The following is a 13,696-nucleotide window of genomic DNA, read 5'->3' as shown; positions in this document are numbered from 1 at the left end:
AATTATTTCTTATCATAGAACATTATATAATGAAAGTGAACAGGTCCTGCACAAGACCTCAGAATCCTTCTCAGCACAGTGCAATTGCTATCAACTGTAGCCACAATCTTTGCCAAAAGCTCAGAGGTGATATTGACCATAAAACCTGTTTTCCTGTCCACTCTAAGGAGACGCCTAACTGCTTCAATTCTCCAACTGACTCAACCAATACAGGAACAACTGCCTCTACAATCATTTGCCTATCAAGTTTTATCCACAAACTATCAGTAGTACCCTTAGGAAGTTCTTCTAAACACCTATTAAAATGCATTTAAATAAGAATTCAAGACTGATTTATTATTTTATAGCTTTGGCATGAAGCTAATATTGTATTCTTTAGAAAGTGAATGTACTGGGACTGGAAATGTGGCTTAGTGGTAGAGTGCTTGCTTAGCATGCATGAAGCCCTGGGTTCGATTCCTTAGCACCACATAAATAGAAAAAGCCAGAAGTGGCACTGTGGCTCAAGACGTAGGTGCTAGCCTTGAGCAAAAAGAAGACAGGGACAGTGCACAGGCCCTGAATTCAAGCCCAAGGACTGGCAATAAACAAAACAAAACAAACAATAACAGAAAAGAAAGTGAATGTACTGGAAGTATCCCCACATCCCAGGTGTTTTTCTCAATCTTGCTTTTAGTACATGAGCTCCAGGGGGTGAGTCTCTTGAATGTTTGTGGTTCTATTAGTCAAGGCAGAAGAGTGTGAAGTGCCCTGTCTTTCAGGAATCCATATGGGGTACCTTCCATGGATGCACATCACATACAGGGGTTGATTTTTTTTTTTTTAAATAGCGATAGCCCAGTTCTGAGATGATGTTTCCTTTTGAGCATGCTCCTCTGCTCCTGCTGAAAGTGGCATTTACAAGGCTTGATTGGTATTTACATTCACGTTATGAGATGCAGTGGGTGAGATTTGTTTTAAGCTACAGAAAGTCAGGGGATCTCTCTCTTACCACAAGTTGTTTACAGATTGCCCAGCAGTGCCCCAGTTCAGATGGTGAGTTAGGGTGACTTGCTGTATATTCCCTAGTCATCTTCCAACTGCTTTTTCTGGTTTTCAGTTTATCCAGGTAAGAAATGTTTGTTTGGGGCTTTGTTGTTGCTGTGGCACAGACTCAATAAAATGTTAACTTTTACAAGAACTAGGCAATATCCGAGTAGTAGTAGAGCACTTCTCAAAGAGCTTCATAATGGCTTGAATGGATCCTGATTCCCAATTGAATATAATGATAGAACTGATGTCAGATTGATCTTTAGAAAATATCTCCATGATTGCTGATTATCCACAGAGCCTCAACATTTTATATTACTTGTCAATCATAGCTTTAAAATAAAATGACTAATCAGATTAACCGAAGGAACTTGAGTTAAGTAATTTTAAAATATAGTTTGCCATTGATTCCTTCTGTAAGTTGTTTTTGAAAGTTAACTGTGGGAATACCACTTTGATCTACAGGAACTCATTTGTATTCCCCTCCCCCCCTTCCCGGTGCAGAAAGTACATGAGCAGAGCTACCACTGAGGGAATTAGCAGAAGTATAATTGCAAACAATTAAAAACAATTAAAAATAAACATGTTAGGGTCATTTGTTTTACCTCCTGGGAACACCAGGCACACTGAGGTCCATTGAGCAAGCAGTCTCCACATGTTTCTGCACCTCCCACAGTACAGACACCTAACAAACCCAGGGAAATGGAGGGATTAAAACACTTCCATTCATCCTATCTAGCAGCCTTATGCCTCTGAAATTACTTGATTGAGAAAATACAATAGTTAATTTTAGCATTCAAGAATTAGTCCTCCAAACATTAGCAACACACATAAAAGTTTATATTTTTCATCTATCACACTGAAAATATGTGCCTTGTAAATCATCAATTATCAATCTTTTTTCTTATACACCAAAACTTATCATGTCTTTTTCTTGTAAACCCTAAGTTATTCCTCTCTTTTTATCCCTCAAAAGCATGAAAATATCTAACTCTTCAAAGTACAATATCATTCTATTTATTTTTCTTAGTCAATAGGTCTATCACTTTAATTTTAAGAAAAGAAAATCCTAAAATTTTCTGGTAAATGTTGTATTTCTGTTTCTGAAGTAAATTCTTTTTGTTTCTCAATATCATTACTTCTAAGTAGAAAACCTGTTGTGTAATCAGATAGAAGAATTTCCAGAATGACTGTCACAATGGCATTCAGATGACCTATTGTGCAGGATTGTTGTCAAATTCTCCACATTAAAATGTCTGTGCAACCTTTGTATTTATTTACCTTACACCTAGAACATTCACTGTGAGCAGCCCCGAGTGTGCCTGTAATTTGTTAAAGTATTCACTCGGTGGCAAGAGAGCTATTACACAGATCAAATAAAAAGTGACGACTTCAGCTCTAGTTTCTGAACCGAACAACAGGTTTGTCAAGCATACCACAAAAGCAATATATGGCAGAGCATAGGTCTTACCTTGGACGCAATCATGCCTTCCTAGAAATAGAAAGAGCAGGCAGAGAAGCTCAATCTCCATCCGTTTCAGTTCTCGCTGTGCAGACAGATGAAAAAGAAAAAAAAATTACCTTCAGTATTACAAGACCAAAGCTGGATATCGTGAAAGTCTTTCTTTCTTGAAGTATAAAAATTTTAAATACTACTTACGCTGCTTTGAAAAGAAACTTGAGATGTAAATTAAAAAGTTTTCATTAAGACTGAAATGAAAACAGAGGCTACCTGGACAGGTAAAGAAGAAAAGCTGTGTTTAAAAGCAACTTCAACATGATTACTTCCTTGTTCTCCTTATAAGGAAGGCAGGTGTACAATCACCAAGAAGGTGGGGAAATTCATTCAGTAGAATTTTTTTTATGACAATTCAATTAGGCTTTTGTGTATCCTGGAGAAAGTTAATATGCTTAGTAAAATAATGATTTGTGAAATGTCAAAAGAACAAATGACATGTAATTGTTTTTATAATAATTTTAACTTAGTGCAAACAGTAAAGAAGAGAACATAAAAGTATTTAGGTTCAATATAAGGATGGTTAAAAAAAATAAGCTAATGGAAAGTACCTGAGATTTTTGTATTCCATATCCTCTGCAGAGAATTGAAATGAACTCTGTAAAATAAAAAAAAATAGATATTATTTTATAGTCAAATTAGAAGGCAGGGCTAGAAAGTAAACACAATTTCCTTGTTATTCAAATTAGATAAGAAATACTTTCCGCTAAGTATAGGATTCTTATTTTAGAAGTTATATTGGAAATAAGTATATGAAAATCAAATTAGATCAAAATAGAAGTAACACAAAAAAGAATGGAAGCAAACAATTGTGCTCAAGATTGTGACTCCATTAAATAAGGACCAGGGTCTCTTTCTAGTGTAATCTTCCAGAGCATTTGTGTAATATACTCAAGGCTCTGCATCTGATCCTTAGCCCTTCCCCCAACCCTGGCCCCAGAAATAAAGAAAAAATTGAAAAGGAATCTGATGTAGTATTCTAGCTTATAACTTTTCACATAGGAGACATTTTTATTATTAAATGAATGAAGGATTGCTCAAAATACAAACAATCTATGGTTAAATTCACAAGTATATTTACATTTTTTCCTCCAACAGATACAGGAAGGTATTTGGGGATTTGTAAAAACTGTGAACAGGTAATAACCAACTTTTGAATTGCTGCTCTAAACTGTCTGGCCTTAGACTGACTTCTCTGTTGGTTGGACTGATGTTCTAAGAGATAATCTTTTCAAGATATTTCTTGGCAAACCTGTGGAACCTGTAGACAAACTCTAGACTGATCAGAATCTTCTAGAAGTCTGTATTCAGCTCTGAAGTCCATCATATGAAAAAACCCTGAGAGAACATAACAAGATTCCTTTACTGAGAAGCCAGAATTATTATACAGTGGAAAAATAGGCTTTTGGAAGAAAAGTGAAGCTATATGATTTAGTTTGAAAAAGAAAGATTACGCACGAATTTTCAGTGTCTCAGATATACCTCCATTAAAAAAATTCAGTGTTATTTATTCATTCACTCAACAAGTGTTTACTAAACATCTACTTTGAGCCAAATATCTTTTTTTTTTTTTTTGCTAGTCCTGGGCCTTGGACTCAGGGCCTGAGCACTGTCCTTGGCTTCTTTTTGCTCAAGGCTAGCACTCTGCCACTTGAGCCACAGCGCCACTTCTGGCCATTTTCCATATCTGTGGTGCTGGGGAATCGAACCCAGAGCTTCATGTATATGAGGCAAGCACTCTTGCCACTAGGCCATATTCCCAGCCCCCAAATATCATTCTTTAAGAATATATTTGTATTATTCATTTGCATATTAAAATGGTAAGTGTATATATTTGGGGGGTACAGGGTAATATTTTAAAACATGTACAATGTATAATAAACAGGTTAGGGTAAATGACATATCTATTATCTTAGAAACCTATCATTTCTCTGTGTTGGTAACATTCACAATTTTCTCTGGTACCTATTTTAGACCTTCACTCAACTGTTGTCACCATAGCCCTGCTACTGTGTGTTAGAATATTATATGTTCCTCCTAATGGCACTCCTCTACTATTGGCCATCCCTGGCTTATCTCTTTTTATCCCTTCTTCTTTCCTCCTTTCCCTCCCTTTCTAGACTCTAGTAAGCACTCTTCTACTCTGTATTTCTTTGAAACAAACCTTTAACTGAGCAATTGCATCAGAAGAATCATGGATGACTTGGACAAATAACAAGGGGAAAAGTCAGAGATAGCCACAATGTTGGCATTTTCAAGGGCACATGAAGGACAAGGTGGGAGACAGTGGTCAGGTCAGTGGCAAGGTCTGGAGACAGGGGTCAGATCATATGTAGTCTTGACCTTGAATTTTATTCTAAACAAGTTGGAGTCTCATTGAAAAGTTTAAATCAGAGCAATGTTATTATTTTATATTTTGAAACAATCACCTGGTTGCTGTGAAAACTAGGAATGCCTGGGGCAGGGTGGAAATGTGTGCAGGATTAGATGGTGCATGCTGATGTTGAGGACAGAGGATGTGATGTGGGGACTGGGTTGTTGGTGATGAAAAAGAAGACAGATGGTTGGATTTAGAATATATTTTGAAAACAAACTGTGCTGGCTGATTGGACATTGATATAAATGAAAGGTGATATGTGGGGCCCAGCAACTGATTAACTCATACTCTTCATGGACAAGTGCTATCTTGGGAAGGAACAGTTTTCATGTGAAGAGTAGGTGTCCAGAATAGAGGAATTTGAAGATTCTAGAAGATAACCAAGTGAAAATGTCGCATAGTCAGTTGGAGATCGAAGTTGGTAATGGGACACCTTCAAAGTACAGATTGTCATTTTCAGTCCATCAGCCTGAATCCAAAACTATGAAGCTGATAGTATTCAAAGAAAGGAGCCTGTGTGAAGTGTTTATGTGAGCACAGATAGGGAAAAGCCTGAGAACTCAGCCTGAGGCTTGGCAATATGTAGGCATCCCAGGGCCAATGACCCCGTAAGGAAGTAGCCATTCAAAGAACATTCCATCTTGCTGAAGAGTACATGTCTTTGTCAGAAGACAATTTTCCAAATGATTGCTCGTATTCGTGTACCTATTACAAGCAGAGGCAATAACGGCCTCTGTTCTGGACTACTTTCTCAAAGATGAGCAGTCTTTGAAGAAAATGACAGGTCAATGGAAAATTGCTTACAACATCGAAATTATAGCGATCCCTCCTGTCTCCAGAGGAAGGGGCAGACCTGCTTACCGCTTAAAAGTTAGAGCAGTGTCAGTCTCCAGAACAAAGGGCAGCCAAACTACTGCCCATTATCAAAGGTTCAGATTCCTTAAGCTCAGGGTTTCTATCTTGTAACACACAGCCCATGTCATATGCAGGTGTCTCCTATTTGCTTTTGTGTTATCGTGCAGGAGTTGATGCTAGAGACCTGGTGAATGTGCATGTTGACACTCTGGCCTCTGTCATTGCTGTGAATGATGAAGTCTTTTATCTCTGAGCTAAGCATCTCATGTCTCTGTCGGTATCCATGCGTCTATGATAAGCTAATATATTAGCTTAAAAGTAAAGGGAAATCTCAGGCAGGTCTTTTTGGCCTTGAAAGGTCCTACTCAACCCCATTTCTTTCTTCAGGTTGGACATGCAACTTTCAACCTGACTTTGAAAACAAAAAAAAGTCTTGGATAGTCTACTCTGCCCCCAACTGCTTTGGATTGGACAGTGCAGCTCTGGCCTCAGTGGTTTCCTAGGCCCCTAGTTGTCTGTCTGCTCACTGACACCTGACTGCTCCTGATAGTCACTTTGAGGAAACAACAACGATGCCCAAACAGCTCTACATCCACTGTCTCTAACTAGTACTAGATATCTCTTCTTTCTGAAAGATGGCTGGAATCCCTCTCCCAGACTGTTTTGCAGTTGAGAAACCTAGTGACCAGTTCTTGCCAATGGAATATGAGTGGGAGTGCTGATATGATTTCCTGTCTGTCTGCCAACTGGATGCAGGTAGTGACAAGGTCCTGGGAAAACGCCAAAGACTCAGTTTGACCTGTGAAATGAGTAACACTGCAATTTGACTTTTAAATTAAGTATCCTGTAATATCCCATGTAAAGACATCTATCCCAGTCTTCAAGTTATAGTACACTGATTTATTTACTTTTGGTCCCCAATTGCAGCCCTTCCAATGGTCATTCTCTCCCTCCCTTCCACACTTGTCCCACACCCTCCACTGCCTCCAAGCCCGGTCTTTCTCTGGCTCATTCAGGTCTCTGGCCTTGTATCAGAGTAGACATTAATAACTGCAGACACCCTTTGTCTCTAAAGTGTTTCTTTCTCTTGGAAAGCCCCATAGTAGCCTTTTTTCACTCTGCTGTGTCTGTCTAAATATCTTCTCCTTTCTTGAATTGGGCTGTGAGTTCTTTTAAGGCACTTATTTACTCAACAAATATTTATTGAATTCTTACTATGCAGCAGGCTGTAAGTGGGTCTTAGTTATCTTTCTATTCCCAGAGAGTAGCACAATGTCTGGTACTTCATAAATAATCAGTGAATATTTGTGTCTTTATTGACTACTATCTTACTTGTTACAAAATAGGTACTCAATGACTATTGAGTCAACTGATAAATGATTTAAGAAAGCCCAGAATGCAATCAAGAGAGGGAAAATGTATCCCCTGCTTGAGCTGTGATAAAAGCTGAGAAAAGGTTTACAATTTAGGTAAAGAAAATGCAAAGAGGAATTTAAGAGACAATGTGAAGTTAGGATAATGGTGTAAGAAATAGTGTTTCACTCTGCATTGATGTTGGCACTGCTCCAGTGGCACAGGGAAGGGGTAGTCTTACTTCCTGAAGATGTAGCACCTGAGTCCTTTTTCTAGGAAGTGTCTTATCCACACAGCTGTGGACAGACACAGCCCTGATTATCCCATGAACTTAGCTGCCAGCACCCTTTTAGTGCAATGAATGGAATATTTTCCTGTTTCTTCAGATAGTAGTTCTAAATATTAGGGGGAAGTTTCCAGACCCCCAAGGGATTCCTGAAGCCTTAGGTAGTATTGAATAGTGTATGTGTGTGTGTGTGTGTGTGTGTGTGTGTGTGTGTGTATGCCTTATATATAATATTCATTATATAATATTTTGTATATAATGTTTTTCTATAATGCAAATCTTAATGCCTTTTCTATTCTTTAATTCTTTAATTTTTATTGTTATTGTAAAGGTGATGTACAGAGAGGTTGCAGTTACATAAGTAAGGTAAAGAGTACATTCTTTTTGGACAATGTCACCCCTTCCCTCACTCTCTCCCATTTTTTACCTTCCTCCTCACCCACAAGTTGTATTGTTCATTTCCAATGCCTTTTCTATCTTATCTAAGCATTTGTCTTGAACTCTGTAACGCTTGCCATTTTAAATGTCTAGTAAAACTAGCACAGATTTCTTTTTGTTTCTTCATGAATGCACAGATTGATTTATTCTTACCATACATCTTAGCAGCCTTAGAGTACCATTTTTTCACATTTCTTAAATTGAGAATTTCACCTTTTCAATTAAAGAAAGCCCTTTATGGCTCTCTTTGGCATGTATGAATTCCAGGATCACTATGCAATACCATAATAGTTGCTCTGGGAACTAAAAAGGCTTCTAAGTGACGAATGGGCTAATGGAATATACATCGTAGATTGACTGGACAAAAGCATGATTCATGTCCAGGGCAGAGGAAAACATGATGATGAAAGATTTCACTGTGGGGCTGGGAATATGGCCTAGTGGTAGAGTGCTTGCCTTGCATACATGAAACCCTGGGTTCGATTCCCCAGCACAACATATATAGAAAATGGCCAGAAGTGGCGCTGAGGCTCAAGTGGCAGAGTGCTATTAGAACTAGGAAAGTGAAAGGGAATACCAAAATCAAGAGACACAGGATAAAAAGCCAAATGACTACAAAAGCAATAGTTGCAAAACTGTTTGGTGTAAACCAACTGAATGGGGAGAAGGAAGGGGGAGGGGGAGGGGGAATGAGGGAGGAGGTAACAAACAATACATGAAATGTATCCAATGCCTAGTGTATGGAACTGTAACCTCTCTGTACATCACTTTGACAATAAATAAGGAAAAAAAAGCCAGGGACAATGGTTAGGGCATGAATCCAAGGCCCAGGACTGGCAAAAAAAAAAAAAAAAAAAAAAAAAAAAAAGATTTCACTGTGTTCCTCAGGATGATGTACAACTGAAAACTTATGATTCATTTTGGGAACTTCCTATTTCGTACTTTTGGGCTATGATTGACAGAACTGAATCCACAGAAAGTCAAACTATCTTTGGAGGCATTCCAGTATGTGAAACTTGAGCTGGGAAACAAATGGAAATTAAGAGTTTGGTAATAGGAGGTGAAGGTGACAGGATGAGAACACAGAGAGAGCACAAGAGTGAGCGCATGAGAGAATTAATGACACAGGAGGAAAGGGGTCTGATATTGAGGAGCAAGACATTTTTTTTAGGAGGCATCAGCAAGTATGTGGAAGCAGAAGCCTGGGGCAGAGGAAAGCTACATCAGGTAGAAAGAAGGTAGGGGAAGGACTGTCATTAGCAAAATCAGTAAAATCAGCAGAGAAGGAGCCTGAGACACAGGAACTGACAAACAGCAGAGTGAGACCTACAAATCAACTCCTTTAAGAGGAGGGATCCTGAGGCAGGCCTCGAGCTTCTGTGGATCCCAATGTCCTTCCAGCTGAATCTCACTAAGACCTGGTTGTTCCTAGCTTTATCTAAAATCCTGTTTACTTCAGAGCAATTTTCATTCTTATCACAGATTCCCATTTCTTCATAATTAAGGGAGTCTCTTTCCTCCTATCACATTTGTTGCCACTTCAGACAAGCTGGTTGAGTTCATACGAGTTCAGAAATGGACTTCACCCGGGAGTCTGACCTTCTCCAAGGGTCTGAGCTGAGAGGCAGGTGGACTGAAAGCCACTGCACTGCTCCTCTGTGCCCTGCCCACAGCTGGCCTTTACTTAGCCAATTCAGAGTGACTGTGGCCAGCTGTCCCTGATGGTAGGAAGCTATGTGAACCTGTCTGACTCACTGCATTTATCTTGGGTCTTTCCTGGATCCAGTTACTCATCTCAATCAAAGGATGACAGGTAAAAGCCCAGCTTGGCTTACCCCAGTGTTCCTCAAACACTCCTGGAAAAGGAAATGGTGGTAAGCCTGCCTAGAAACCTTTAGTTAGAAATGACTGTCAGTTTGAACTAAGTTGCCATGTTACCTGCTTTTATTTAGGCACTAGTGATGAGTGCTCTACCCCTGAGAAGTTTCTGTGTGAGTAGCCAAAAGAAAATAGTGTAAAATGTACGTGTTGTGGCTGAATGTCTTGAAGACACTCTGTGTGTGATGTCTTTGTAGAATTCTATAGTTGACTTAGCAGTGTGTATAACATGGTTAGCAAGGAATCTGGAAATGGCTATTTTTGACTCACTTTTCAAGACCTTAAGAAATATTCTTTTCTTTTTTCTTTTCTATTTTTCTGGTCCTGGGGCTTGAACTCCAGACCAGGGCACTGACCCTGAGCTCCTTCTGCTCAAGGCTAGAACTCTACCACTTAAGCCACAGTGCCACTTTTTTTTCCCTCTGTGAATAATTGGAGGTAAGAATCTCATGGACTTTCCTGCCTGGGCTGGCTTCAAACTGTGATCTTCATATCCCAGCCTCCTGAGTAGCTAGGATTGCAGGCATGAGCTACTGGTGCCCAAGAGGAATACTCTTTTAAAGAGGAATGTATAGCAACTTCTGGTCACCCCAATGTATAATGTTCACAATGTACTAAGTGCTAGAGAAATATTTTCTGACCTAGGCCATGCATTCTATGACAGTTTCTTTCTTTTTTTTTTTAAATTATGGTTAGGGCTGGGAATATGGCCTATGGTAGAGTGCTTGCCTCATATACGTGAAGCCCTGGGTTTGATTCCTCACCATCACATATGTAGAAAAAGCCAGAAGTGGCCCTGTGGTTCAAGTGGCAGAGTGCTAGCCTTGAGCAAAAAGAAGCCAAGAACGGTGCTCAGGCCCTGAGTCCCAAGCCCCAGCACTGGCAATATGTGTGTGTGTGTGTGTGTGTGTGTGTATACATGCATACATACATATGTATGTATATATATAGTGGTTAGTTGTGGTTAAATATACATAGTCTAGGGGCTGGGTGTGGTGGAGTACACTTTTAATCCCAACTACTTGGGAGGCAAAGGTAGGAGGATTACATTCTGAGGCAAATCCTGATAAAGTACAATATCCTATCTGAAAAACAAGCTAAAAGTACAAGAAGACATTCAGCACACTTAAGCACAAGGCCCTGAGTTCATTTCCAAGCACTGAAAATGCATATATACGTGTCTGTGTGTCTCCTAAAATTTACCATTTTAAACATCTAAAGTGCATACCTTGCTCTACCATGGTGACCATTCCGTCTGAAGAACTCTGTCACTATCCTCCACTGAAACTGTACCATTTTTAACAAGAATTGCACCCCCTTCCCTTTCCTAGTAGCCCGTTGTAATCTCCATTCAGCTTTCTGTCTTGTGAATTTAAATTAATCTATATGCATGGAGTAAAACCACACAGCTTTTGTCCTTTTGTGGCTAGGTTATTTCACTTATGAACTCAAGGCTTATCCATACTGTTGTACTTACAAGGTTTTACTACTCACAATAGCCAAAAGATAGATCCAATCTAAATGCCCACTAGTAGGTTTGGTAAACCAAATTCAGTATATTTATGAAATAGAATATTATTGAGCCTTTAAAACAACTGTCAAAATGAGGTGTGAAGTAGATGTTTATTACAAATAAACGGGGGAGGAACCAATGACAGTATGTTATGAAAACTCCCTTCCTCCTACATAGTTGTAGGCAATTCACCAGAAATTCTTATCTAGGGAAATTTCGTGATTGCAACCTGCCTTCTCTTCCTTAACCTGGAATCACTTGCCATGACCAGCCACTGGTGCAAGTGCCTACAAAGCTTCATCCATTTCATGGTAAAGCCCTCCTCTGCCTTCACTCACGACTATTTACCAAGTACCAAGCCAGTCTAAATATTTTATTAGTATGTCTTGATTTCTTTTTCAAAAAACTCCTATACATGCAGGTAATTTTATGCCCATTTACCAGATGAAGAAACTGAGGTATAGAGAAGCTACACAACCTATCCCAGCAACCCCTTCTGCTCAGGAGTCAGAGCCCTGGAGACAAGCTGCAGCCCTCCAGCCTGAGTTTAGAGTCTCCTGACAACCTGCCTCCAGGTAGATTGGAGATGTTCATAAAACCATAGAGATGAGACTCCACAAGAAAACTTAATGACATGTCTCTCTAAAACAGGGCCTTGATTCCAGCTCTGGTTCTCTATCTAGTTGTGTGGATTTTGCTTTGTTCTTCCTGTAGATCATTTACCACTAAAAAGTGAGACAAAGAGGCCATCCTCCATTGTACATCCTTTCTTTCTCTGTTTGAAGTTTAGTACAACTCACTTGCAAACAAAATGAAATCAAACATGTTGCCAGGCCACTGGGGGGAAGCTGAAAGCGCTGGTCAGAAGCCAGAGCTGGCACTGTGTGCGGGAGAAGGCAGCCACGGGCATTTCCTGTGGCTGAGAGATGATTTGGGATTGACTCCCTGTGTTTAAGCCACTGCCCTCTGCCTCTCTCCACGCCCCATCCACCCCTTCCCACCCTGAATGGAGTTAGAGGATGGTTGCCCTTCAGCTTCAGCCCCACTTCTCAGAGTTTGGGAGGTATTTTGAAGTCTGAGCCTTTTCTGTCTTTTTTATGTTGAATAATTCCAAAGATGAGATATTTTTTCCAAGAAAATACCAACAAGCCTGAGTTTTTTGATTTTTTTGGTTTTGTCTTTTTTTACTTGGCTTTGAGAAAAAGGCTCTCTCTGTAGTCTTTATACCCCTTGTATCCATGAAGCAACCAGATGGTCTGGCATAGGAGTCTGGGTGAACCTGCACTGATTGCTCAGTGTTCACTCATTCACAGCTTCCAAAAGAGACCAGCATCCCCCCTTTTCATTTTAAAAGATGAGTTGAACCATTTAGCCAATGGTTAGGACCCTTTGATTTTGAGCAAATGCTTTCTTTGATGGGAACAATCTCATTTCAACAGGCTGAGGCATTGCTAGTAAAAAGCAGAATCTGATTCATTTATTCATTCACCCATTCAGCAACATCTTTGGAAACTACAATGTGTTGCCAAACACTGTTCTGGGAACATACCAGTGTTAAAACTGAAAATATTTCAGCCTCTTGGCGCTTATATTCTGGTGGGAGTGACAGGCAGTGAACATACAAAAAACAAAGATAACAGATATGTTAAATGCTAACAACAATAAAGATTCCTGAACCATGCCTATAATCCTAGCTGCTCAGGAGCTGAGTTCTGAGGATCATGGTTTGAAGCTGTCCTGAGCAGTGAAGTCCTTGAGATTCTATCTCCAATTAACGACCCCAAAAGCTGGAAGTAGAGCTATGGTTCAAGTTATAGAGCATTAGCCTTGAGCAGAAAAACTCAGGGCCAAGCGCCCATGCTTTCAATTCAAACCCCAGGAAAGACATTAAAAGAAAAAGAAGAAATAAATTTAAAAAATTATATTTGATTAGAGGTTAGTGGGGTCAAAATCAGATTGCCGGGGGGCGGGGGAAGCCTCTGTGCTAAAGAATCATTTAGGCCAAGCCCCAGGAGTCACATGGCTGTCCTAAGGAAGCAGTCCAGCCACGGGAGGAGCATTTGGAGAACAGCAAGGTAGCTAGTGAGGCTGCAGTGGAATGAGTTTAGGAGTCCAAGGAACAAATAGGAGACAGAAAGGCAAAAGAGGTCAGAGAGGCAGCTCCCAAGACAGAGTCTGGAGGCCACAATCAGGACTCTAAATTTGTGTTTGGAGTGACGGAGGGAACTTGCTGTGGAATTTTGGTTGGACATCAGGTAGTTAGTGTTTTGAAGTGATGGCCCCAGGTGGACTATAGAGGTGCCAATGATGGAAGCCAGGAGACTACCAGAGGCTACTTTGGTGGTGGTGGAAGCTGAAGTCCATCAGGCTGGACTGTGGTTAACAAGGGAAGTAGTGATTGGATTCTGGATATATTTCAAAGGTAGACTGGATGTAGCCATGAATTGCTCA

General features: G+C 39.9%; 1 protein-coding gene across 1 annotated transcript in view; it reads right to left on the bottom strand.

The window, feature by feature from the left end:
• Itgb6 (integrin subunit beta 6) overlaps nucleotides 1-2,782 on the bottom strand; it is a 71,659-nt gene extending 68,877 nt beyond the window's left edge. The window contains exons 1-3 of the mRNA XM_048345355.1: nucleotides 2,690-2,782; nucleotides 2,501-2,576; nucleotides 1,635-1,714 (exon numbers count right to left, since the gene is read on the bottom strand). Of these exons, the coding sequence (XP_048201312.1) occupies nucleotides 1,635-1,714; nucleotides 2,501-2,561 (141 nt within the window). The 5' untranslated portion in view covers nucleotides 2,562-2,576; nucleotides 2,690-2,782. The remainder of the gene's footprint in view (nucleotides 1-1,634; nucleotides 1,715-2,500; nucleotides 2,577-2,689) is intronic.
• Between the last annotated feature and the right edge of the window lie 10,914 nt (nucleotides 2,783-13,696).

This window comes from Perognathus longimembris, chromosome 4, assembly GCF_023159225.1.
Source record: "Perognathus longimembris pacificus isolate PPM17 chromosome 4, ASM2315922v1, whole genome shotgun sequence".
Lineage (NCBI taxonomy): Eukaryota > Metazoa > Chordata > Mammalia > Rodentia > Heteromyidae > Perognathus > Perognathus longimembris.
This window is presented reverse-complemented; position numbering and strand designations above follow the sequence as displayed.